Source organism: Castor canadensis, chromosome 3, assembly GCF_047511655.1.
Source record: "Castor canadensis chromosome 3, mCasCan1.hap1v2, whole genome shotgun sequence".
In the NCBI taxonomy this organism is placed as follows: Eukaryota; Metazoa; Chordata; class Mammalia; order Rodentia; family Castoridae; genus Castor; species Castor canadensis.
Window position 1 is genome coordinate 177,244,153 of NC_133388.1, and position 27,996 is coordinate 177,272,148.

The 27,996-nt window shown below is 37.8% G+C and overlaps 1 protein-coding gene across 10 annotated transcripts in view; it reads right to left on the bottom strand.

The window, feature by feature from the left end:
• Samd12 (sterile alpha motif domain containing 12) overlaps positions 1–27,996 on the bottom strand; it is a 412,402-nt gene that overhangs the window by 139,035 nt on the left and 245,371 nt on the right. The window contains exon 5 of one of the 10 annotated variants that reach the window (XM_074069101.1): positions 104–27,978. The exons of the other annotated variants lie outside the window; for them this stretch is intronic. Within the exon in view, the coding sequence (XP_073925202.1) occupies positions 27,926–27,978 (53 nt within the window). The 3' untranslated portion in view covers positions 104–27,925. Of the gene's footprint in view, positions 1–103; positions 27,979–27,996 lie in introns of those variants that run through there. 10 annotated transcript variants of the gene reach the window in all.

The following is a 27,996-nucleotide window of genomic DNA, read 5'->3' on the forward strand; positions in this document are numbered from 1 at the left end:
TGCATATTTTAGATCTTGGATTTCTTTACTGAGTTTTTGTTTGGATGACCTATCTATTGATGATAATGGGGTGTTAAAGTCTCCCACAACCACTGTTTTGGCATTTATATATGCTTTTAGGTCTTTCAGGGTATGTTTGATGAAATTGGGTGCGTTGACATTGGGTGCGTACAGATTGATGATTATTATTTCCTTTTGGTCTATTTCCCCTTTTATTAGTATTGAATGTCCTTCTTTATCTCGTTTGATCAATGTAGGTTTCAAGTCTACTTTGTCAGAGATAAGTATTGCTACTCCTGCTTGTTTTTGGGGGCCATTGGCTTGGTAAATCTTCTTCCAGCCTTTCATAAGATGATAAATTTTCAAACTTATGAAGAGAGGAAGTTTGGTTCCCTTTGTCATTTTGCCTTTCCTTAAGGAATTTCTACTTGAAAGGACTTAGAGACTATTGAATGAAGGTAGCAAATTGACTACTGGTTAAGTATTTCACCAGATTCTCCTTTGCAAACAGGAAGTCATTTCCAACTGTGGAGCCTGGCCTCCCAATATAAGAGCTCAGTCCCATTGTTTGGCAATAGACCAGCCACGGAAGGCATCCCTCCCCAAGAATTTCCCCACATCCTCTGATCTTGCCATTCAACATAAACAAAATTTTGTAACCCAAATTCATTTTAATCAATACTTTGTAAATGTTGATTGTATCAATATATTGACACCAATACTCAATCTAATTGGAAGAATAAAAGATCTACAAACCACTCATGTGTAAGATTAAACAAAGGCCTTGCTTCTGTCTGATTTCACTAATACCCTCAATTATAAAGAGAAAAAAAATGGACAAGTTGACATTTTGCCAAACATCTCTGAGAAAACAAAAAGATAATTCCTTGACATTCATAGGTGGGTAGGCTGATTAAAATCAGGGCCTTCCACACATCTTTTTATTACGAACTGTGCATATCTAGGAGAACCATATGACAACACATGTATACAGCATGTAATGATAAATCAGGGTAGCTAATGTTTCCATCTCCTTAAATATATAAAAACTTTCTGATTAACACAATAACTGTACATATTTATGAGGTACAATGTAATTTCAATACATGTAGACAATATGTACTGCTCAAATCAGGGTAATTGTTTGCATCTTCTTATCATTACTTTGTGTTTGGAGACTTTCAGTACTTTTCTTCTAGTTATTCATAAAACATATAATAGGTTGTCATGATTTAGTCACCCCACTGTGTTATAGAACACTAGAACTTACTCCTTCTAGCTAACTGTGTTTGGGTACCCATTATCCAACTTATCTTCCCAGCCTCTAGTAATATTTGTTTTTTTTTTTAAATCTTACATCTTCTTTTTGAAAAACTAAACAAAACCCTGTTGTCTGCCCCAAATCTTTCAGCTGTAGCTGCAGCTTGAGGAGTGGTGCTGATCAAGTGGCCTTGCTGCTGTTTTTGCAGCCTGTGCAGGCACAGCCTAATGGAATGATGCGTCAGTGGTTTTGTTCCTACTTTTCTGATGGGTCCCTGAGGGTGATTCTGAGTAATTTCATCCAAGTTCCTGCAGCTCTAGTTGGGTGTTCTCTCTTCCTCATTCCCAGCCAGGCACTGAGCACAGTAAGGGTGAGTACGGTAGGTGGTTGGCAGCCCCCTGTCCCATTTTAGGCTCCTCCAAGGCATGTTTTTACAAATCTTGTCATTTCATTGGGGCATAGGTGTGAACAGTAGTAGCTAGACATAGATGAAATAGTGTTTCTGAATAAAAGAATGTACTGCCCAGGAGGCATGACCAGTATTTAATTTGCTGCCTGTGTTCAATAGACTGTGAGCTCCTGAAGGGCAGGAACCATGTCTCATTTGTTTTTGTAACTGTGGTGACTAACACATATTTATTTGTTCATTCATTTATTCAACAAATATTTACTGAGAGCTGGAGGTACAAGACAAGTAAGGCATAGGCTGCAACATAGAACTGGACATTTCATTTCACATGCTAGATTGCCATGCAATAAACAGATTTCTTATATGTTACATGAAACACAAATATATGCTGAAAACAAATGGTACAAAAACATATGTCTTACTCATAGACTCATCAATGTCAAAGGTGAACAGGGCCTGCTTTCATAATGAGGAAACCAATTCTCAGTATTAACCTATCCTGGACCTTGTGGTCTCTTCACCTTGAGTAAGGGGGTCCAATGAGAATAAAGTACTTCATTTAGAAATTCCCACTGCTCTTTGCTATATCTTCTGCCCTCACAGCCTCATTTGGTCATATATAAGTATTCCTTGATATCCGCAGGGGATTGGTTCCAAGGTCTCCCAAGGATACCAAATCCACAGATATATAAGGTACTTATATATCTAATATAAGTACCTTATATAAAATGGTACCGTATGTTCATATAACCTACACACATCTGTCCATATATTTTAAACCATCTCTAGGTTACTTATGATACCTAATGCAATGTAAATGCTATGTAAATAGTTGTTACACTGTATTGTTTGTATGTACTGTTTAGGGAATAATAACAAAGAAAAAATCCATACAAATGCAATTTTCTTTGTTCCAAATATTTTTAGTTGGCAGTTAATTGAATCCACAAATGCAGAACATGTAGCAATACACATCCATCTATTTATATATCTATAAACACATCTAATTTTTTATTTTTAAAATTTATCTTCCAGAAGTTGATGTAATATAAGGGTATACAGGCTATGGTTTAAATAAAGATTATGGACCCAAATTTCTATAGGAGCTAGGATGTAAAACAATTTAAGTAAAGCCAGGGAATAAAATGAGGTCAGAACAGAGGCAACTAGAAACACAGTCTTTTGTTTCAGTTACTGATTCAAAATTTGTGGTTTAAGACAATCATCTTATTTTGCTTGTGTCTTTCTAGGTCAGGAATTCATGATGAACTCAGCTAGATGGTTCATCTTTGTTTCATGAGAAATCCCCTCATGGGGATGGATAAGCCATTTCCAATATGGCTTCTTCATGTATATTGTGCCTGGTGGTCCTTAACCCTTTTGTCTTTTTCCACATGGTGTCTCTTCCTCTAGGGCTTCTTCCTGTGGCTTGGCCTTCTCTCACAGCATGGTGGTCTTAGGGTAAACTCAAGTGTGTCAAGAGATGGAACTTGAGCACTGTTGGTTTCTTAGGACCTAAATCCAGCAATTAGCCTAACATTACCTCTGTCATATTTTATAGAACAGATTAGTCAACAAGACTTCCCATATTCAAGGGGGAGGTTCTTAAGACCACACCACTCAACAGGAGGAGAACTGACAACCCATCTTTAATGTTAAGAGAGCAGCCTCCATGTACCAGATTGTTGGACTTAGTCCATTTGCTATAAAAGGGCCACAAACTGGATGGTTTAAACAATATAAATTAATTTCTCGTGTTCTGGGGGCTGGACATCTATGATCAGGGTACCTGCATTGTCAGGTTCTGTTTTGGGGGGGGGAGTCTCTTCTAGGATCTCTTTACATGTCAGAAAAAGACTGAAGAAACACTTTGGAGTTCCTTTTTTTGAAATTGTTTATTCATTTATTCATATGTGCAAACATTGTTCGGGTCATTGCCACCCCCCCCCCTCCCTGCCAGCCTCCTTGCTCCCAGGCAGAATCTGTTCTGCCCTTTTCTCCAATTTTGTTGAAGAGAAGACATAAACAATAATAAGAAAGACAAAGCATTTTTGCTAGTTTGAGATAAATATAGCTATACAGAGAGATTCCTAGGATTGCTTCCATGCACATGTGTATTACAACCCGAACTGGATCATTTCTATCAGACCTCTTCGCTACTTCCCCGTCACCTTCCCATAGTGGCCTCTGCCAGTTTAAGATTACTTTATTCGCTCCTCTACAGTGGGCACATCAAGTACTTTCAAGTTTTAGACTAAACCAAATTCTTACAAAGGAATTTGAAGAAAATACTATGTGTACTTGGAAATATGTTGCCTACCACTGAAAATGAAGTTCTTAAGAGTGTTTTACCATCTTTTACAAGAGACTTTTATTGAAAATGTAGTAAATGAGGAATCTTTCTCTGTAACTTTATCATGACCCACAGAGGAAGGTGAATGTCTCCCATTCTGAGAATTTCCTTCTCCCATATCTATCCTCATCAAATTGTACTTTGATGAAAAGTATAGTGATTTTCATTTCTTGTTGAACTTGACTGAGAACTAGAATACAAGAAGTCACTGATATAAAACATCTCAAATATTTATTAGTAGTTCTTAAATTTCAGTGAAAGAAACACCTTCTGACTTAGGATGTCCCCCAAGTCTGCATTTTTTAAATTAAAACTCTAGATGATTTTAAGGTAGTTGGTCTAAGAACTACATTGCTGATCCTCCATTATGGGGAAAGATACATGATTTGAATGAGTATTCCCTAAAGATCCAGTATGGTTCCCTAGAGTAATGTTATTAAAGGTGGTGGAACCTTTGGGAAGCAGGGCATAGTGGGAAAGTCCTTGAGCCGTTTAGATGAGCGTACAAAGAGAACTTGGGAGTCTGGCTCATTCTCTCTTTCTCTTCTTTCTGTCTTGTAATGTGACCAATCTGACATGTGCTCCTACCACTGCCATTTGCCAAATCACTTTGCTGCCCAATGTTGGATTAGAATCTCCAAACAGTGAGTTAAATAAACCTTTTCTCTTTTTAAGTTCATTGACTTGGATATTTCACTACAGTAATATACACTTGATTGATACAGACAGGTTTCTGAGAGAGAGAACAAAACTGGGTGCAGGTATAGTATGGAAGATGCCTCCTTTTATGAGGTGGTGATGATAGTAGTAATAATGGAGTCAAGAGAAGAATATATATGGTGGGGTCTATTTCCCGGACTTAGTGTGGAAAATGTGCTAGGAGTAGGAAATAGGGCTTCTAGCCCTGATTTTGCATTAGCTAGCTAAGTGAGGTCAGGGAAGTAATTTTCCCTGATTCTTGGTGTTAAAAAGATGAGGAAGGTTGACCTGGTATTCAACAATGGCAAGTGCAACTTCCCACATCCCATGCTTCAGACAGATTCATTCACCCCTAATCTTCCCAACAAAACCCTGATCTCACAATCTCCTTCTATTTAGCTACTTCCAACAGACTGAAATGAGCAAGAGGGTTGAAATCAATTTTCTAGCCTTAATGGAGAATCTGGGTGGTCTTTCTCTCTTCCTGATTGTGTGGCTATGTCATGGTTTTGGAAAGAAAATCATGTGAAAAAGATCAGAGAAGGGGAAATAGTTCTGGAGGCAAGAGAAATACCAAAATGTAATCAAGAAGTTAGGGATGCCAAACAAATTTTGTGAGCAAAATTGTGGGTTTGTATATGCACAAAATTGAGAGTATGGGCCACCATATATTTTTTGTCAGGTACCTCTATTGACTTAGCTTAGTTCCAGCCTTGGGGAAGGGCATAAGGGCAATGGAGTTACAAGAGTAGGTGAGTTTCTTTCTCCAGCATAGGCCTCTAGGGCTGAATGACAGTGGGTTGTATAGAAGGAGAAATGTCAAGCCAGACTAGGCCAGATTTCTAAGGATTTAATTAAAGGGCATTTGATGTAAAAGGCAAAGACTCTGAAGCTACTTTGGATTAGCTATATAATTTTAGTCAAATTACTTAACCTCTTCAAGTCTCAGCTTTCCAATCTGTAAAGTAGGATCAAAACATTTTTTTGGCAGGGATGCTGTGAAGATCGAGAATATCTATACATGTATGACACCAGGTGCACAGTATTTACATTACATGGAAATTCTTTCCTCCCTTCCAACCTCTGTTCTGCATGTATTGTCTGACAGGAAATAAAGCAAGCTTGGTAAGCAACCTTCAAGCCAAAAATGGATGTGGAAATCCATGTCCTTTTGTAGAGGAAGTCTGGCAAGTCTTTACATGCATTGTTGACTTTCTGACTCATAACTTCATTCTCTTTTATCTCCTCACATCCTGCTCAGATTGGCCCTAATGTGGGAAGGTTGATAGTACAATGCTTGGATTTCCCTCACCAGGAAAGTACTCCCAGGACTGCCCTGAAGTCAAAGTTATAGAAAAAAGAAATCACAAAATCTTATGTCATAGGCTGGCTTCGTAAGAACCATGGTTATCATTTACTTATATGATTAGTATGTTCTTGGTCCAGTGTTGGACATTTTATAAGCATTGTCTAAGTTAATCATTATAACACTGTAGATGGTAAACATGACTATTCCCAGCTCACAGAAGAGACTACAGGGACTAACATGGCTAGTGCAGAACCAGAATACAAACTTGATCTGTTCCTGAGTTGTTAATCATTGCTTATAGAAATGCAAAAACTAAGAGGAGTTCTCTTTTCTCAGGGAGTTTAGAGATGAAGAGAAGAATCAGCACTGACATGGTCAAGAGTAATCTAACACTGTATCTTATACATCAACTAGACAGTGAGCTCTTTGTGGACAGGGACTTTGTTTTATTCTCTTTTCTATCCCCACTGTCTAGTTTGGTGAATGGCTCTTAGTAAGACCTTAGTCACTGTGTGTTGCATATATAATAAGTAAAATGATAAGTGCCTATGTATATACCAAGGCAGATATATTGATGGGCATGTAAGGGTCCAGGAAGGCCTCAGAGGTACATTGGAGAAGGCTAGTTTAAAAGAGGATAGAAAATGATCTTAGATGGGATTGGGAAAGGTCAAAAAGGTAAAGATATAGAAAAAATGCATACATGGAGGCAGGATGCAGCATAACCATGGTGTAGCAAGAGTGAAGGAGAACAAACTGCTTAGAAAAGTATCTGTCCTGCTAGTCAGCTGGCAAGGAGCCTGATAGACCAAGTAGTAACTGGCGGGTTCTTGTTGCCAGACTGACCGTTATCTGGAAACAGTTCAATGACAGCGGGAAAAACAAGGTCAAAGGAAACAGGGTAGGCTAGTCTAGACATACAATGTATAGGAGTCAATGGACCAGGCTAGATCACAGGAGACACAGTGGTCCTCCCATGGTGAAGGATATGCAAATATAATTTTTGGTAGCTGTGAAAAACAAAAAAGGAGGACAAGTCAGCCATGAAGAATGTGGAGGAGGAGGAGGACCAAGACAGGTGCTCGGAGGAACACACGCTGGGGCTAATCTCTCTCTACTTGCTTTTTCATGCACCATAGCAGCCTACCTGTTCTCAGGAGACCCTTGATGTAGCTGTTTAATGAATTCAGGAAATCATATTTGTTGGGAGATGTTACAGGCTCAGCTTGCATTTTGTAAGATGCAAAATGCCATGTAGCTCCTTTAGTAGGGTTTTATGATTAGATATATTAACAAGTCATAAAATACATTATTTTAATACATTTTCACAAATACTAATATATGTACTATAATTACATAACTAATGTTAATCTGGGATAAAGAGCTAAGTCTAAATATGGAAGAATATAAAGGATGGTTAAGTATTTTTAGGCTACTGATTCCTTCCTTATCTTTCCAACCCAATTACTCAAAATGGGCAATGAAATTACAACAGTCAGTTTTGTTCTGTCAGTGTAGATTTTAATCTATGAGTCCTGTCCAGAAAGAAAATTGTTACCTGGTAATGACTTCCACATGTACCTGAAGAACGCTAACATCTTTTACTAAATAGTCAAGAGTAGTTGTGTGGAGTGACCTTTGCTTCTAACTGTAGGACTGAATAGTTCATCATAGCCCATACTGTATAGTACAGAACCCCAAAGATTTGAGAGGTTAAAAGGCATTGTGAGAAAAAGGATTTTCTGGATGTGACAGTGTCCCTAAGAATACCCCAGGTTTGGTGATTTGCTGGGATGACTCACCATGAGGGTTTACTCTTGGCTAAGACTTATCACAGCAAAAAGATACAATGCAAAATCAGCAAAGGGAAAAGACACATGGGGCAGAGCCCAGAGCAAATCAGCCTAAGCCGATGTCTGGCAGTAGAATCATACAGAATGCACATCATTTCTCCAACGAGTTATGACAACACATGTGAAGTATCTGCCTGGGTTGCTAATTCAAGACTCAGTGCTCAGAGCATTTGGGGATAGTCGCTTAATCATTCTCTGCCTGGCACGATCCAAAATTCTAGACTCGCAGAAGGAAAGTAGGAGTTTACTGTAAGTGGCATTGTTTGTACAGCTTAGGTACTGGGAGCCATGCTGCTCAGGTGTGGTGGGAACCTTCCGGAGACCTAACTTTCTAGACTTCAGCAAGGACCTGCCTGGCAACGAGGACCTTTTAAGAAAGGTCACCTTAGGCCTTCTATGTTAATTTTTTTCCTCTTCTATGGTTTAGTAAGTTTAAAAAGTGGTGGTGGGAAAATGGGCAAGTCCTAGATGCCATGGCTGCCTTCTGGAGGTTAATGATGTGTATAAGCATATGAAAGGTTTGGAGAAGGGCTGTAGCATAAAAGACTTTCATTTTTTAATCAATATTTTCCCATCTATTTGACCATGGTCACTTTTTCAAAAATAAAATACTTTATCTTGTTGGATAGTAGTATTCTACAAAATACAATTTGGGAAATCCTGGACTAAATGTATGAACTTCCATTACTTCTCTGGCCTCAGCTTTCACCATTCATTAAACATACTGATAACAACAGCCAGCACTTACGTAATTCTCACTTTGTTTTAAGGCCTTTTTATACAATTAATTGAATAAAACACGAGGTTGGCTGGGGTAAACTGTAAGTGAGGCAAAACAGTATATAGGGAGGGGTTCATGAGTGCAAACTCTGACTTTGAATGCCTGAATTCATTTCCCAACTATGCCAATGGTCAGCTATGTGACAAGCGTCTTAACTTTGGTGAGACTCAATTTCCTCATCTATAAAATGAGAACAGTTTGTAGTACACAGTAGTGTTACAAATGTGCCTATTAATATTCTAAAAGTAAACAGACTTCTTTCCAGCCAAGCAGTTGTGAGCCATTGCTCTACGCCATCACTCAGAGGAAGGCACAGACAACAGATACTTGGCTTTAGAGACCATGGGATGGGTTGGTCAGATGAGGGTGGCCTAGGCCCAGGTGGAATTGGCTCCAGGTCTAAGGATGCCCTGATACCCAAGGCCAGTCAAAGTTAGGAGCCAACTTTGGGAAGTAAACAGACTGTCACAGGCCAATAGATACATTAATTTCCTGGGCATCTAGGATGGAGGCCAAGAACAGAAGTGATCTGCTTTTGACTGTAAACAGAGAAAAACTCTAAACAGCCTTCAATTAAACCTGGCAATTTTATCCATATGCTTGAAGAAAGGCATCTCATAAGAAAATCTCCTGTGAGTCAAGTCTTGTATGGATCTACGTAGTTGAAAAAAGATCAGGGAAAGATGCCAAGCTGAAAAATGACAAACTGCCACTAGGAAAAAGCCAATTTTTAATATGCCTTAACACTTTTTCTTTTATTCCTTCTCAAGCTATCTCCAGTTGAAGAATGTTCTAGATAACTGAATAATTCTTCATCAAGATATATGAAGAGTCAGCATCATCGAAGATGGACAGTGAAATATTTGTAGTGTGTGGATGCAAGTGGGTATATAAAGCAGGGAGAAAGTCCTCTGGGCATAGAACATGATAAAAGCAGCTTGAATAAAGTATTTCTAAAGGACTTGGTGAAGAAATTAGTTTGCTATCTCCTTGAGATAATCCTAGGTTTGTCATGTCCATAATTGTTCTCAGATATGTCCTTGCAGTCACTTTTCTTAGGATTCTTCTGTTTTTTGAAGTCAGAATAAAGCATTCCATATATTTTCATAGTGTCCTACCTAGCTACTTTTAACTAACACTGAGCTCAGTGCATGCCACACAGTATATGTGTGTTGAATGAATGAAGGGCCCCTTCTTCTTGCAATGTTCAATGTTTGCCTCATCATCCAGCAACATCTGATGTGTCAAACCCTGTTCCTCTCTGTACACAGAACTTTGTAGATAATTGTTAAGCACTACTGTTGAAGGAGCCCTTTCTTCTGGGCATTATATCATAATTTTTACATATATCAACTTTTTCACTGTACAGAACCACCTATAAGGAAAGTATGTTTGCACCTTTCATTTTACAGGTGAATGTCAATAAGGCCCTTGAAGAAAGGAATCTGCCAAAGGTCTTACAGCTGGGAAGTGGTAGTGACTCTTCTCTAGCTGCTTTAATCATAGTATTGACCATACCATGCTCTGGCTTGTCATGGTTTAAGCATTCACTAGCCTGCCAGTGCTAACCTGTGGTGGGGTAAGGGAGTGTTTCTTATATAGTTCTTTAGAGAGTCAATAAAACAGACTGAACAACCTATGATAACACAGTTCAATAGAGTCAAGTGTTTTGTGATCAGACAGATTGGGGTTGAGCTAGTCCTCTTCCAATCAATCCTTAAACTGTGTGATCCTGGTGATGTTATTTCAGTCTCTTAGAGTCTTAGTTTCCTGTCCATAAAGTGGGAATTACAGAAGAACATACTTCATAGTGTATGTTGTGAGAATTAAACAAGTTAAAGAATGTGAAGAGCTTATTCAACTGTCTACCACAGAGATTAATTAACACTAAGTCTCATTATAAGGTCTGTTTGATAATTCTAATTCTAGAATTTACCTGAAGCTTAGTTAAGTATTCAACAAATGTCTATTAGATGCATAAACACCTATGTCTATATTTGGGGATCCAATGCAGTAAACCAATGCATGTAGAAAGGTTGCCTTAAAACAGATCTTATTTCCAAGGATGCAGGTCTTGTAAAAAGTGTGTAAGTTGGTGTTGTGGATCACCATTACTATACTCTTCTATACTATATAGAATAGTATAGCCTTAATAAATGTGGCACCCAAACAGCTACATTCGTAATGGGAAACCTGCCTACCTATTACATGCTAGTCCTCTATTTTGCTTTTCTTGGTATCATTGCCAGATCTGATATTTTACTTCATATCATTTGATCACATTCCATTGTCTTCCTAACATACCTCTATGACAATGTCTTAAGTCAAGAACATAAAAACTGTTCTTTCTTGCCATGTGGGAGATAAGTATTTATAATTTACTTTTCTTTGGCTCCATCTATAAAAACTATATGCTTCTTCCCTTAAATATTAGTGCAAAATGGATGCTGAATCTGGCAAATTTATTTCTCTGCAATTTACTTGGTCCAGTGACACAGCTATTGTCAACATCTTTTAACTGACTCCATGATGCCACAGGGTACAGGGAATGACTCCAAGTCAGTGAGGACTTACATCCTGGGCTTGCCTCTGGCTGTTGCTGATTGGATCAAAGGTCGGCCAATCAAAGTTCCTGCCCAGGGAATTTGGAGTTAGGTTGCAGAGGGGCATAGTAAAATTGGGAGCCAAAAGTTGAAAAATTAAGAGAACACTTGAGAGAGTTCTAAGGGATCTTGCGAAAGCCATGAAACCTTGAAAGAAACAGGAAGTCATCTGCTTTTCTATGAAGTGGTGGCAGAGAGATCGTGTCTAAGAACAAGTAAGGAAGTAGATAGAGAAAAAAGCAGAAACAAGAGAAAAAGAGATCAGAATACCATCAGGATTCTTGATGGTTTTCTAGTTCACAGTTCCAATTCTTCCTGAGGCCCTTACACCTCTTCATCCTGAACCCTGTCAAAGAATCCTCTGTGTGTACTGGGACTCTACCACACCACTTTGCTTTGTTGAATTGATTTCTGTTCTATTCAACCACAAGAATCCTAACTTACCCACTGGAAAACTATGATTACAATTAGGCTTATCAACAATGATTCTTCTATGCATTTACCATTGAGCACCAAACTGCTTATTATTATTAATATCTACTACAAGCAAAGTACTACAGTAATGTTGCTAAAGCAGTCATCCAAGAACTAATAATTGGGTAGCAGCTGGAGGTTAAAAAGCAAGCTAGGGAGAGTGAATGGATTTACTGAAATGATAACTAATATGAAAAATCATCAAATCACTGGAGCTAATTCCATTTACAAGAGCCCATCAGGGTTGGATGACTGTAGATCAGTAAGACAGGAGAGGAAAATCTCTTCTATTAGGAAAGAATAAAACAATGAAACAGATGGATTGCTGTTTTTAAGATTAAGATTACAAGAGCACAAAACACAGGCTATGCTTAGGTGGTTCAGAAAAAAATAATGGCTACCATCTCCATGGTTCCTAAGAATTATGCTCTATTCTTACAGATGCCAATAAAGCATGATGCAAGTGTCAATTTAGTAATGGAAATGCCACCAAAGATTCATATTTAACAGAGACCAAATGTAATAGCTGATGGGGGAAGGTTGGTGGTGGGGATCTAAATTAACTAACTGTGACTGAGGAGATAATTGAAGCAATAAAAAGATCAATAGGAAATCAAGCCACTCTCTAGGACCTTGGGGTTTCTCAGTGGAATATTTTAAAAGAAGAGCATTTTATTGACTCATCCCATTTTTAATGACATTTTAATTTTTAAGACATGCAGCTGAGGTGCCTGGTCACTGCCAAAATAGCCACACAATGAGACTTAGGTCAACTGTTGGGCCAATGAAAGACTAACAAAAAGGAACTTGGTCACATACCTGTCTCTATATGATACTGTCCTCCAGATAGAGCAAAAATAACAGAAACATTGCTCCAGATCATAAAAATACACTAGTTACATTGCTTTAGAGAATCTGAAAGATCCAGGTAAATGCAAAGAAAGTAAAAATCACCCTAATCCACCATTCAGAGATAATGTTGTTAAAATATCAGTGTGTTTCTTTTCAGTATTTTTATAGTGTGAGAGAATAACATATAATTATTTTTCTGTATATGCACTATTTAAAAACAATATATTGATCTTCCTGCACATGCTTTTTTTTCATATTGCTTTCACTTAGTTTTTAGTGAGGGTTTTTTCTTTGTCATTACATGTACTTTCAATACTGCACCACATTCCATTGTATAGATTTATCATAATTTAACATACATATTACATGCTTAAATGGCTGCTATTTTACTATTTTATGTAGACTAAATTTGTTCCTGAAAAATTCATATGCTGAAACCCTAATCTCCAATGTAGTAGTGTTTGGAGATGGGGTCTTTAGGAGGTAATCAGGACACGAGACTGTGGAGTTCCCCATAATGGGATTAGTGCCTTTGTAAGGAGACAGATTCTATTTTTTCCTCTCTGTGAGAGGATGTAACAAGAAGACAACTGCCTGAAAACCAGGAAAATGGTCCTTAACAGGAACTGAATCTGTGGGCAACATGATTTTGGACTAATAAGCATTCTAAAATGTGAGAAATATACTTTTGTTGTTTAAGCCATCCAGTTTATGGTGTCCTATTATAAAAGCCCAGACTAAGACACTACTTTTTAATTTTTAAAAGTACTATTTATTTTCATCTCTCCCTGTCCCTTCACTAGGATCTATTCTTGCCTTCTTTGTCCAGCTCTGTGCCATGGGAGACTAACCCCTATGGACTGCATGGCCCTGGTCCCTTCTCCTCTAGCTTCTAGTTGTCTTTGTGCAGTGAAAAGGTAGGAGTCGAGAGGTTGTGCTGTTCTTCCCTCTTCCCACCTGCTTGCACCTGGTGATTATGGTCCTGGATGCAGCTCTCTGTAATGGCTGCTCTCTCCTCCATGGCTCCAGGTCTCCCCAGACTCATTTAACTCCATCCATTTGCTCCCTCAGCCTTCTGCTGTTGCAGCTCCATGTGACCCAACAACCCTGTGAGCTTCTTCAGCTTCTGCTAAGTAACTGCTTGAGTTCTCTTCACATTCCTTTATGACCGGTATTGAAAATATCAATGAACAGCTTATGCATTACACTGGCCAACTCTGAGGAATCATTTATTTATAAAATCATAAAAAAGTCAACACTGTGCAACCCCTATTATAAGTAATGGTAGGCCTGGTGCAGGTAAAATATAGCAGACATGTGAAATAGAAAAATAGTGTATATTCTAGAACTTTCTTCTCAAATATTTGCAGAAAGTCTCTGTCATCTTATTTCCCTCTATTCCCTTCTTGGGTAATTTTCATAAACCATGTCCTTTTTTCTATCTCCAGCCTTTACTTGCACCTTTATTTCAGATGGAGGTATCCTCTAGTTTCCTCCTTATTTCTAAGCTCAGATCAAAGCCCTACTTCCTTCTAGAATACTTGGTGTCTACAACTGTCTCTCCTCAAAGAGATGGAACTGTGTTGCTCAAAATGGTTGCTGGTAACTAAAATTAGGTCATAAATTCAGTTACTGAGTTATACTAATCACAGATCAAGCACTCAATGGCTGCATGTGGCTAGTTGCTACTGAACTAAACTTTGTAGATCTCTGAATTTCCATCATTTCAGAACAGAGATGTTCTAGAGCATTTAAATATGTATGACTCCACTGAGTATTAAGTCATAAATACCCAAGTGTTGTTCTCCAGTTATATCATATTTATAGAATCAAGAAAAAACAAGGAAGAAGTCCTCTTTGTTATGAGTCCAAAACAGTGCTAAGCATACAGGAGATGCTTCGTAAAAGCATTTGTTGACTTGGGAAATGACCATGAATAGTTTTCAGTAAAACACTAAAATATAAGGAACTACTAATAATTGGAGCAAGAGTATAGATTGGACGATTTGGATGTAGTGGTTATGGGAATTCTTCTAGTCCAGGAATAATGCCAGAAAAAAATTCCATGAAAAAACCAAAATGTCTTCATGTATTCAGAAAGAACCTAAGACATTATAAGGGATTCTTCAACAGGCTACACATTCTGATCAATTGAAATAATCAGAAAAATTCAAATGTACAGGTATACATGGAAGTTCTACAGCACACTCTGGACTAACAAACAGTGAAAAGCTGTCTTTAGATATTCGTACACCTTTGATTTTGATTCTAGTTGGCAAAGAAATTGGCCTGTGTCTGAAACAATTTGCTGGAAATGGTAAGACTATGCATCTTACACAATGCCCTCTCTCATCTTGCTGGTTTGAGATGACTGTAGGATTTTAACAAAATCCAGTGTTTGATTTATTGGGATAGACTTGTAAAATGTATTATTTTATCCTTACACTAATCTTTGGAAAGAATGTGTTCTTAGAGGTAGATCCATTTACTATCTACCATTTAATGAGATATGTGCATAATCACTCTGCAAAAATATCTCTTTTAATCCTCATAGAAACTCTACAAGCCAGGCATTTTTGTTCTCATTTTCCAGCAAAGAAAATTTATTTTCAGAGAAAATGTTTCATTGCTTATGGTTAAATAAGTAATAAGGGACAGATCTGGGATAACAACTTATTCTTTGACTTCAAAGTCCATGCTTTGAGCTACTCTCTGGTGGGCTATCCCAACGTTGACAGAGTAATGCTGGGGATTGGGAGCTAACATAGGCTTCAGAATGCTGGCCCCTTATCTCCCTTCCTCAACACAGCTTTTTGTCCCTCTCTTGGACTTTCCTGACATTTATTTGAACAAAACTTCATCTGCAGAGATTCCTGAGCTATGCAAATGCTAGCCTGCATCTCAGGAAAGAAAAGAGCCTTGGAGCCTGCAACTCTAGTTCTTTCATTTTACATAAAACCTGTAAAGCTCATTGGTGCTTAGACATATGTATATTCAGATGATTCTGAAACTTCCTTTCTTTGGGAAACCCCTCATTGGCTCTTCATATGCAGACATCTTATTTCTTTCTTAGGTATTTCAAAGGGACCTCAAACTTCACATGTCACAAACCAATCTCTTCATTTCCAAGTCAACCCAATGTCTTACACTCCTCCTTCTAGGCTTTTCCACTTTTGTGGGGGATCAATCCAGGCACCTCTACTCACTTCATTTTTCTTCTCCCCCTGACATCCCCCCGACCACCAAGTCTACTATCTTCAAACAGATTCATGCTGGAGGATTTCAATGCCACCTCTTTGTCTCTAATCATCACCTGTTCTCACCTGAATTTCTGAAAAATTGACTGTCATTCCACCCTCCCCCCAAGTCATTCTCCACACAGCTGTCAGCACAATCTTTTAAAACTGTAAATGAGATCTCATCTTTCTCCTGCTCAAAATCAAAAGGGCAGATGTTAGTCAAAGCATAAAAACTTACAGTTAGACAGAGGAATAAGTTTTAGTGATCTATTGCATAGCACAGGGACTACAGTTAATGATGTATATTTCACAATTGCCGAAAGGGTAGACTCTGAATGTTCTCATGACAAAGAAATGGTAAAGAATATGTTACTTGTATTGATTTAATCATTCTACAATGTACACATGTATCATAACATCACATTGTACTGCATAAATATATACAATTATTGTCAATTAAAATAAATTAATTTAAAAAAACGATTTAACAGCCTCTCATTGCACTTCTTGAGATTTTACTCTAAATCCTAAAGTAGCACTAAGGCCCTGCATGATCTGGCCTTTGCCTGTGTCCTGGCCACATGACTCTTTCTCAAGTTCTGTGCTCCATTCACAAATTTATTCAGTTACTAGAAAATGCTAAACTCTTTTGCCTCACACTTAGCATGTGCTAACTCTTCCTCTACTCTTTACCTGAATAATTCTCATTTCTCCTTTTTGTCATATAAATACTACTATCACTCCTCAGTCTAAATTAGAGCCTCTCCTTGCATTTTATATTTTTGCTTCATGGTCCTTAATACAGTTAAACAGTATAAACATGTGTATTTCGTTTCCTATGTGAAGGACCTTGGAAAGGAATGTGCTCACTTAAGAATGCAGATGGGGGGCAGTATATATAGTTGCTATCATAGATTCTGCAGAGCCTTAGTACAACACAGGATAATGGTAAAAACTTCCAAATTCCATGAAGTCACACACCTTGACATAGATTTCTTTCCCCCAAAAAATCAGTTGCCAGTTTCAGGCAGTATTTATGTTGATTTTCATTGGATTTTGATAATTCTCAATTTCCTAATTATCTTTATTCTGTCTTTCTTTTGCTATTGCCTTAAAAACAAAATTCAATTTTAACATCTGTAATTATGTCTTTTTGGATGGTTCTTCGCTGCAGTTCAAGCACTATCCCTTACATACCTGTCTTTTTGCCATTATGAGTCAAAACTGGTCACCAAATGACAAAATAAATAGTAGAAAGAGAGGAATAAATATAGCCTGGGAGCACGTTTAACTTAGAATATTAAGAAAGACTGCTGATTGGCTGAGCTTATTTAGGGGTAGTACTCAAAAGCTGAAACTGTGCTGTACCAACTCACTGGATGACAGAGTATGATAGTGTTGATAGAATGGACATTATATTAAAACTACATTGAATGGTTACAGATATAAAACAAGCCCTCAAAGAGAACACTTCAGAAAGAAGTAGCTACAATGGATCAGTGATAGAGGGTATAGCATTCAATTACATACATACATACACACACACACACACACACACACACACAGAGTTATGTGCTACATAACAAATGTGACAGTGGTCTCACAAGATTATATTTCCTAGGGATGTCGTAGCCATCTTAGCTTGTGAAAGAATACTCTATGATGTTCACACAAATAGTATATCACTTAACAATGCATTTCTCAGAATGTATTCCTGTTGTTAAGCAATGCATCACTGCTTTTCTCTTTCTCTCACACACATATATACACACAAACAGTACTCAACAATGATAGTTTGAGCTATGATTTTCCACTTTGGGATGGTATAAAAGTGATACACCTTCAGTAGAAACCAAATTTCAACTTTTGATCTTTTCCTGGGCTAGCAATATAAGGTACAATCCTCTCACATTGCTGGGTAAGTGCAGTAAGCCATAGCTGCTAAGTCAGCCATGACATCATGAGGTTAAGCAACTGATACTCTATAGTAAAACATGTACTGACTTATGATGTTCAGCAGGTTAGGTGTATTAAATGTGTTTTTAACAGAGCATCTGTGTGTGTGGGTGTGTGCGCGCGCGCGCATTCTTCTCCTATCTCTGTTATGGGATGAATTGTTTCCTCTCCAAAACTCACATGCTGAAGTACTTTAAAGTGTAGCTGCAATACTCTTATATTTGGAGATGGGATCTTTAAAAAGGTAATTAAATTGAATTAAAATGAGTTCGTTAGGGTGGGTCCTGATGCAATAGGACTGGTATTCCCACAAGAAAAGATGTTCAAATGGACTACACACAGAGGGAGGATCCTGGGAAGACATAGGCAGAAGTCAGTCATCCACAAGATAAAGAGAGTGGTCTCAGAAAGGAACAACTGTGCCAATATCTTGATCTGGGACCAGTAGCTTCCTAAACATGAATTTCTGTTGTTTAAGCAACCCAGTCTATGGTTCTTTGTTATAATGTCCCCAGAAAACTAATGTCATCTCCCATCAGGTTCTACAACCAACTAGAACAGGGACCATTTGTACTATGCTCCCAGCTGGGTAATGATGAAATACTGTATTTCTAGTGTATCCAGAGTTATAATAACAAATGCAGCATGGTATTTAATAATACTACACTCAGAGAGCGCCTGGATTCAAATCCCTTCTTTACCACTTCTGAGATTGTGTGACTGGTTCAAATTGCTTTTCTTTGCTTCAGTTTCTTGATTTGCAAGAAACTGAGGGAATTACAATAGCTCCTATCTCATACAGTTTTGTGAGGATAAAATAAAAATGCCAATAGAGTGCTTAGGACAGTGCCAGTGCAAACTAAGCATAGAGTAAATGGCAGTGATTACTGCTGATGCTACTATTCATCCTGGCCTCTTAGGGTAAATATCCTGAGTCTACACACCAATTCTGATATGACTTGAAGAGCTAAAAGTCTAAATTTTTGGAATACTCATTGTGATGGATGCTGGCAGGCAGGTGCTATCAAGAATCTAGCATATAAGGAATACTTCATAAATGTTTATCATTTAAATACTATATGAACTTCACTTGTAGTTCTGGGATGAAGTACCCAAGTTGAAGCCTTCCTCCTACTCAGCTCAAGAGACACCCAATGGCCTATTTATCTCCACCTGGTCAGTAAAAGTTCAGTCAGAGTCAAAACCTTCAACATTGCATTAAGAGAAGAAGAAGTTAGGACTTCCTCAACCTTTTGTTTCTAAGCACAGGCCTTGAATAGAAGGGGCTCCCTGGAGTCTAAGTGAGATAATTATTTCAATTATCTTTACTGTCACAGCACTTAGTATCTACCAGGAGCTATTTTAAGGATGAGGAAACAAAAGTACTGGTAGTTCCTGACCCCAAGGCCAGGTTAACTCAAGGGACCAATTGACTCCCAACATTACTGCCTCTGACAATAGAAACTGCCAAGCCATCATAATTTTAACTCTCATTATAATACAGAGAAGAAAACAAAAGGATGATTTATTTAAGGATTAAAATTATGCCTTTCTCATGGAGTAACTCCATAAGCCATTGGAAACTCAATTTTCTAGCCCTTAAAATAGTTTTATTTTCAGATCACTTTGAACACACACACACACACACACACACACACACACATACATACACACAAACACACACACATGTATGTTATGGAGACAAAAGCAGGCAATGTGTGTATGAGACCTTGGAGCTATTCTGTGTACCCGTGGGAATTTAACCACAAAGGACATGTGACAAAGATTTCATATCTGTGGTTGTGAGATGACTAAAAAGTCTAAATAAGGTCTACCTGTGCCAGGTGGGTGTTAGTGGCTACTTCTACCCTTTCAATTAGAAACAAATTGTATCTATTTTTTCCCAGAAGGCAATGTATACCTCTTTCAGCTGGAGGTAATATGTATCTTATGTCAAGCTCCAGCCTTCTGGAAGGGAAATGATTTTCTCAAGCCCCAAAGACTTCACTGAGTCCTTCTAGCTAGCCCATTTGTCAATTTCAAGAAGGAAGTGTCTGCACTTATTTTCTAGGCCATGTAACAAATTACCCCACAGCTGGCAGCTTAAAACAACATATATTTATGATCTCACAGGCTGTAAGTTAAGTCCTGCCATAGCTTACCTGGGTCCTCTGCTTCATTCATCTTTGCTCATCAGATGCAAACATGGTGTCAGTTGGGCAGTGGTCACATCTGACAGCTCAATTAGGAAGGATCTGCTTACAAACTCATTTAAATCAGTTCCTTTTGGTTGTAGGAATACAGGGTCCTAAGCCCACTGGAAGGTTCATGTGGCCTTCTCACAATATGGTAGTTTATAGCTTTAAAGCCAGTGATGGAATCTCTCTAACTTAAGGGAAGACCTAATTCCTTTTAAGAACTTTCATTTGACTGAGTCAGGCCCACACAAGATGACCTCCTTTTTGATTAATCAAAATCAAATTATTGGTATCTTAATTATATCTTCAAAGTCTCTTCACTTTTACCTTATAACTTTATCAAGGGAGAAAATGACAGCATGTGCACACATCTTGCCCACTCTCAAGGGGAGGAGATTGAACAGGGCATAAGTACCCAGGGAGGGAATCTTGGGAGCCTACCATAGTGACCAAACCTGTTTCAATTTCAGCGTTCAGAAAAACTCAGAGTTCTAATCTTTTCTTATTGAGATAAAATTCACCATGTTAACTGTTTTAAAGTATAACACTTCAGTGGGTTTAGTACATTCACAATGTTGTACAACTATCAACATATCTAATTCCAGAACAGTTTCATCATCACCAAAGGAAACTTTTCTACCTCCCAACTTCTGTCTCCTCTCAACCCCCACCAACCAACCACTGATCTACTTTCTGTCTCTATAGATTTGCCTGTTCTGAACATTTCAAACAAATGGAATTATATAGCATGTAGTCTTTTGTAACCAGCTTCTTTTATGTAGCATATTTTCAAGCTTTTTCCATGTCCATGTTATAGCATATGCCAATATTCTCCTTCTTATGGCTAAATAACATTCCATTCACAGAATAATAACATTATATGACTTTATTTTTTGCTTATCCATTTATCAGTGGATGGTCATTGGTGCTGTTTCTGATTTTTGTCTATTATTATTAATATTGTTGTGAACACTTGTCTACACATTTTTAGGCTGACATATGTTTCCTTACTCTTGGATATATATTTAGGAGTAGAATTTCTGGGTCATATGTAACTCTATACTTCACATTTTGAAGTTAGTTTTAAGGCTTCAAATCAATTAAATTAAATTTAAATTAAATTAGAAACAAATAGAACTCAAATCCATTTTCATAGCGATCACATGCTAGAGAAGAAAGTCTTGTGTTACTACAAAATCTCCAAGGACAAATGACCATTAATGACAACCTCTCATTATGGTAGACTAAAGAATGGTCTTCTAAAACTATCCACATCTTAAACCCCAGAGTCTGTGAATATGTTAGGTTCTGTAGCAAAGGAGAATTTAGGTTTCAGATGGAATTATGGTTGCTCTTAAACTGATCTAGAAATGGGGAAATTATCCTGGTGACACTGCCTATTCACATGGTCTTAAGTGGAAGAGGCAAGCAGAAGAAGGGGGAATCACAGATTTGGCAGTATGAAAGGAGTTGGGGTGACCTTATTGGCTTTGATGATATAGGAAAAGACTGGTGGCCTCCAAAGTCTTAAGGAAGTAATGAAATGGACTCTCCTTCTGAGACCCCTAAAGAAACAAAGTCTACTGTCTATAACTCTTTTATAAGATTATTTGTTTGCTCATTTAGTTTGCTAAGCACCTACTACATGCCAGATACTGTATGTGCTATAATGTGAGAATGAACTCACACTACATTTTTAAATTAGTGTATATTAATTGTACAAAATAATATGCTTTATTGTGACATTTTCATACATGGATATAACATAGTTTTATTATATTTACCTCCCATTACTGTCTCTTGTCCCCCCCTTCCTTCCCCCAGTTCAGACATCATTGTTCATCATTGAATCCCCTGTTTCATCTGACACATAGTAGGTACTTAATAAGTGTTGAATGAACCTGGACATGGTAGCACTTGGGAGACTGAGGCAGGAAATCTTGAGTTTGAGGTCAGCCTGGGTTGCATAGCAAAAATCAAACAACACGTTTTTGAATGAATATTTAATCCCTTAAAGCACTTATAATGGTAGATATAGGTACTATACACAGTAATCCCCTAAAACTTTAGGGAAAGATTGGGTAGAATTTAAACTTTCACCATCAATTAGCATTTCAAAAATGCAAGCACAAACACATACATGGTTAACATATTACCCTGGACACCTAAAGTCCCAAGGAACCACAGTGATGCGTTCTTCAGCACACACAGGTGCATGTGTGTGCACAAACATACTCAAACAGGAATGTTGTATTCACCAAGACAGCATCTCCATGAGAAAACGACCATGCACACATTGTTAATCACAGCTTTGTTTATACAGTGATTCTGCAGGGCTGAGTGATTATTTGTGAGTCTTTTAAACTGATGTTTGAGACATTTTTCAGTTCCTTCTGGGAGCAAATGTGATGAACTAAAGTCTCTACTAAGAAATTCAAGCCTGGAGAACTAGATAAATAAATATAAATGAATTCATTTGACGGAGTGACATTTTCATTTAATTAAGGCAGAAAATCAGCTCTAAAACAAATGATTGCCTCTGACAAAGAAGCAGCAACTGGTCTTTAATTAATAAATTTCTAATAGCTCTTCCCCAGGCTAAGAGGAGTACGTTTGAAAGGGAGGGTGGCAGCGGCGGGAAAGGAGGAAAAGTCTGGGAGAAAAGGAAAAAAAGGAAGAGAGGCAAACACAAAAGGTTATACACATGAAAACTTTTAAAAACAGAAGTAAAGACCATTTCCTTGTGCTTTAATACATGTCAAATCCTGCTAAGCCAAAAGTATTAGAGTAAAACTCTTTGTGTAAGACAACAAATCTCCAATTCTTAAGAGAGGATCAATTAATTTTTTTTAAACACAAAAAAATTTTAGGTAAAAATGTGTTCTATTATGTGATTTCTTCCTCCTTTTTGTGGTGTGGTATGAATTTTTAGGGCTACAAAGATAAATGAAAAACCCAATTTCTTGATACTTAGAAGTAAGGGATAACGCTAAATATCAGTTTTGTTTCCTCTGATATAACTTGGAAAGTGTTGAGTCTTCAAAGGCATAAATCAAAACCACACTGTCTCTTACATATCAGACACTTGAAACCCTTGAGGTCACTGTTAATAATTTTTTGTGCACTCATTTATGCTGAATCAATTTCAGTGAAATCAATTAAAATGGCAGCCAGCAAAACTGTCATGTCATTGATCTAACAAGATTAAGAGTACTCAGGATATTTGGGGGCACCAGGCAATATGAGGTTGGCATCTCTGCTTCATTATGATGTTAAGTTGGGAGCTAAGCAAATTTGATTATTTAGCATCCCAAAACCTCAGGAATGCAGGGGATGGCTCACAAAACCACATACTTCCCATTCCCAGCAGCTCCAAATAATGGTGACAGGAAGATGGAGGATGGTAATTATGTGTCTGATAAATAAGTTATTAAGAGAAATCTTTCATTTGAATAGAGTCTAGGGTTAATTTTTAAAGGTACATCAATGCCAACAGTTTATTTATAAAAGAAAAAAATCCCCGATCTTTTAAACAAAAGATACATCATAGTAGGAAGGTAGGTTAGAGGCAACTAGCCATTATAACTACTGCCATGTCAATTTTATCAGCTGACTTGGCTACAGGGTGCCCAGATATTTTGTCAAATATTACTTTGGGTGTACCTGTGAAGGTGTTTTGGATGAGATTAACCTTACAGTTCTAGTCTAAGGACATAGCCCTGCCCAGTATTGATGGGCCCCATCCAAACAGATGAATAAAAAAAAAGGATGACCTTCCTACAAGCAGGAGGGAATTTCTCCTATCTGAAACACTGGTTTTTCCCTGTGTTTAAGCCTGCACTAAAACCTTGTTTCTTCTTGGGGTTTAAACTTGCCAGCTTTTGGATTGGAAGTACACCATGTATTTTCTTAGTTCTCCAGTTTGCCCACTGCAGCAGATCTTGGGGCTTCTTAAGTCTCTATGATTGCATGAGTTCATTTTTAACAATTCTCTCTCTCTCTAATATAGCCACTTTTTAGTTATGCAACCTTGTGAGAGCATTAGAGCTCTCTGTACCATATATTCCTATATAATAGGGTTTATGATTCTAGTTTGAAAAACTTTCAGAAGACTAAATATAGATTTTAAAATGTCAAATGTGAGGCTGGGTGCCTGTGGCTCACTTCTGTAATCTCAGCTACTCAGTAGGCAGAAATCAAGAGCATCGCAATCCAGGGTGTTCTGAGCAAAAATGTGAGATCCTTATCCCCAAACTAACCAACATTAAAAAAAGCTGAGGTCGTGAATCCAGTGGTAGAGTGCATGCCTAACAAGTGCAAAGTCCTGAGTTTAACCTCTCGTTTCACCCAAAAGCAAAACAAAACAAAATGGTAAATATAGTTAAAATTAGCTCCAGCCTTCCATGTGGTGATAATTTGGTGGTTTGTGAAACTTTGATAGCTTCAAATATGAATGGCCAAACTGTTCTCCATAGAGCCAAAGTAACTTACTTTCTTTTCTTCTTCTCCTCTCTTATATTTAAAACAGGTATTACTATGACAGCTTTGCCCTTACATATAGGAAATGATGGTGTCTCTGTGTAAAGTACCTTGTTTACTGTTCTGTGGGGCTGCCCACATTAACTTGTCTCATTTTGTCTGAGGAAACAGGTGGTGAGATTTCAGTGGCCTTGTCTCTGGAGAACTATGGAGCAAGGAACATTTTCTGCGATCCTGAGGACATCACCTGCAAGGTTAGGTGTGAGATGACTCCATGCTAATTTGGGCTTTAACTTGGTTCAAATACCCACCAGACTGAAGCCTTCCTCTGAATTCACCTGGTTACGACAAACAAACTCATTAAGGCCAAAGGGAGTTTTACTCTGCTGCTATTAAAGGGATGAGCTGCATGGCCAATCCATGGGCAGAGTGCTCTGGATCTGCACAGCTCTGGGCATGGCTGTCCTCAAGCTTCTCCACACATGAGAGTCATTGGTGACAAAGCTGCCTGGGCCTTATAGTCTAATTATGAAGGTTGGAGTAAGGTGCAGGAATCTATATTTTGAAGAAGTATGCCCAAAACTTCTGCTTCCAGGAGATCCTAGCTTGAGGGAAAGGAATGCGTGAATGATGGAACTTTACAAACCTCTTAGCTACTATATCCTAATTAAACACCACAGGTTGCACACTCTCCCCAGTTGACTTCTCTCTATCCTCATTCGCCAATACCTTCACCCAGGCTGCCATGATCTCCTGTGGATTAGTGCAACAGCCTCCTAACTGGATGCCTGACCTTTGGTCTGGTCCATTTCCATTCTTCCCCAGTGTATCTTCTCATCTTCATTATAGAAATCTGACCAGGACCGTCTGGGTAAAAACCCTCTATCAGTTCCCACTGTCTTCAAGATAAATTTTATATTCCTTAAGGAGAGCAAAGAACGCATTCACTTTATTTCCTGGCACCTTCCTTACCTTTTTAACTTCACATCATGCCATCTCGCCTCCCTGCTCACTCACTGTTGACCCTCTAACTATGTGAGCCTTTTCGTGCTTCTAGAATGCTTCAAACCTTCTCTTCACCCTTGGCTTCTGAGATGGTTTAATATGCCAGTTTGGCAAGGCAAAGGGATGCCCAGATAGTGTTGTTTCTAGTTGTGTCTATGAAGGTGTTCCCAGAAGAGATTAACATTTGAATCACAGGCTGAATGCAGAGGATCAGCCCTCACCTGCTAGGTGGATACCATCTAATCCACTGAGCAAGAATAGAACAAAAAGCAGAGGGAGAATAATTTTTTTCTCTCCCTTTTTAAGATAGAGTTTCTCTCTTTTTTTCATTTTTTGGACATCAGAGCCACTGACTCTTGGGAATTTGGACTCTAGAACTAACAACAGTGGTTCCCTCTATTCTTGGGACTTTGGACTAGGACTGAATGTACCACCTGCTTTCCTGGTTCTTTAGTCTGCAGATGACAGATCAAGGAGTTCTTGGACTCCATAGTCATGTGAGCCAATTCCCATAATAAATCTCCTCTCATACATCTATACATATCCTATGGGTTCTGTTTCTCTGAAGAACCCCAAGACAGTCTCAGAACAGGGTGACCCTTCCAACCTGAACACTTTTCTTTTTATAGCCCCCAAGCATCATCCTGGCCAGCTCCTCTTCCTTTTTAAGATCTCAGTTTCCAAAGGGAGATTTTTCCTGATTCCTTGGAGCCAGGAAGTCCCTTTGCCTACTTGCTCCTGAAAATATAATTAATGTCCTCTTCCCTTTCATTCACCTACTTACAATGATTCCTGTTAATGAGTCTCCATGTTAAAATGCAAAATCCACATATATGAGAACAATGTCTATCTTGTTTACTATGTTTCACCCAAATTCAATAAAGGCTGCCCACAGGGAAAACCTCAGTAAATACACAGTTTTAAAGTAAGTTTATTATTATGACATAGTGTACCTCTTTAGAGGCCTTAGCACCTTGGCAACTTCATATTTGTTTGATGACTAAGGAGAAAACAAACACACTCTGCTAACTATAATCCTTGGTTTGGTTCACAAGTTATTTCCTCTTGGAACCCTTCCTGACATTTTCCTTTAGGATCAATGTCCTTCTTACAGGATCCTGTAGACATCTTCACTTACCTCTGCCACTCCTTGTACCTACATATAACACTTTACATATATATCTCCTTCTCTTAACTTTGAGGTCAGGAACTGTCATATTCATCTATACATCATCGCTAAATACTTAGAACATGGTAGGTTCTGAACTGTGTAGTCCAGGCTGGCTTCATACTCCATATCCTCTTGTCTCATCCTCACACATGCTGGAATTATAGGCTTCTGCTACCATGGCTTTAATTTATGTTTTTTAAAATAAATTTTTAGTGTTTTTTAAAATAAATTTTTAATGTTTTTTTAAAATAAATTTTTAATGTTTTTAAAAATAAGTTATACTACAAACTATTAAAAAGAAGAGGGGAGGAGGGAGAATTATTAAGAAAAAGTAATAGATGGTGTGAACTTGATGAAAGTACATTATATGCATAGCACAATTATCATAATGAAATCCTCTTTTATAATTAATTTACGCTATGACTTACATATATACTCAAATATAAGCTGTCTCTAGTAAATCTAAAATCTTGAAACTAAAAATCATCCTTTTATGAGGTGTGGAAGTTAGTGAGTTGGTGGTGTTCTTTCTAGCAGTCATATGTGTACATGACATAGGAGAATTTATGGTGTGAACTTGCAAGATGGATATACCACAGACTCTAAGAAAACCTAAGTTGGGGTTTGTTTTGATCTTGTCTTTTAAATCAGGTAAAAGAAAAATCACTGAAAATTGAATTCTTCCAGGGGCTAAGAGCATTATAATGGACATACTTTTACCTTTGTTTCTAAAGAACGGGTTAAGTTGTTTACTTACATGTTTTGATTATCCCCCTGAATTACAGGCTAAGTCTTCTTTAGCCTAAGAGAAGATTTATTTAGCAATTTCTCCTCAGGTATGGAACCACATTCAAAGCTAACATGTTGGCCAGAATAGATTCACTGGTTAAACATATTTTGTTTTCCACTGAATGATCTTTACCAATATTCTGGATTAGACAACAAAATTGCCTTTCTGGGTGTTCTCTATAAACTCTACTGCTGTTTGAATGTTGAATTTTTGTTTCTAAAGTTTAATTTAAAAATGTTTGAGTGTTCTGTTTATATACTTGAACTACAGTAAGCCAGCTCTTTTTATAAAAAATAATTTATGCTAGTAAAAATTTTACAAAGAACTTACTATGAACATTTAAACATTACTGAATAAATAACTGTAGATTGCTAACATAGAGAGATAAAAACAATAAAAAAGGGGATACTGAAAATGAAGAGATTACCTCATAGAAGGATAGAAGACTTTGTTCTTGGCTAGGAATCAATGGCTGTAGAACTTCAGAGTTCATTCAGTGTAATCTATGCATGTCATATCTTCTGGAATTAGCATGTAGAAACCCTTCTGCAAGGAAAGGTTTGA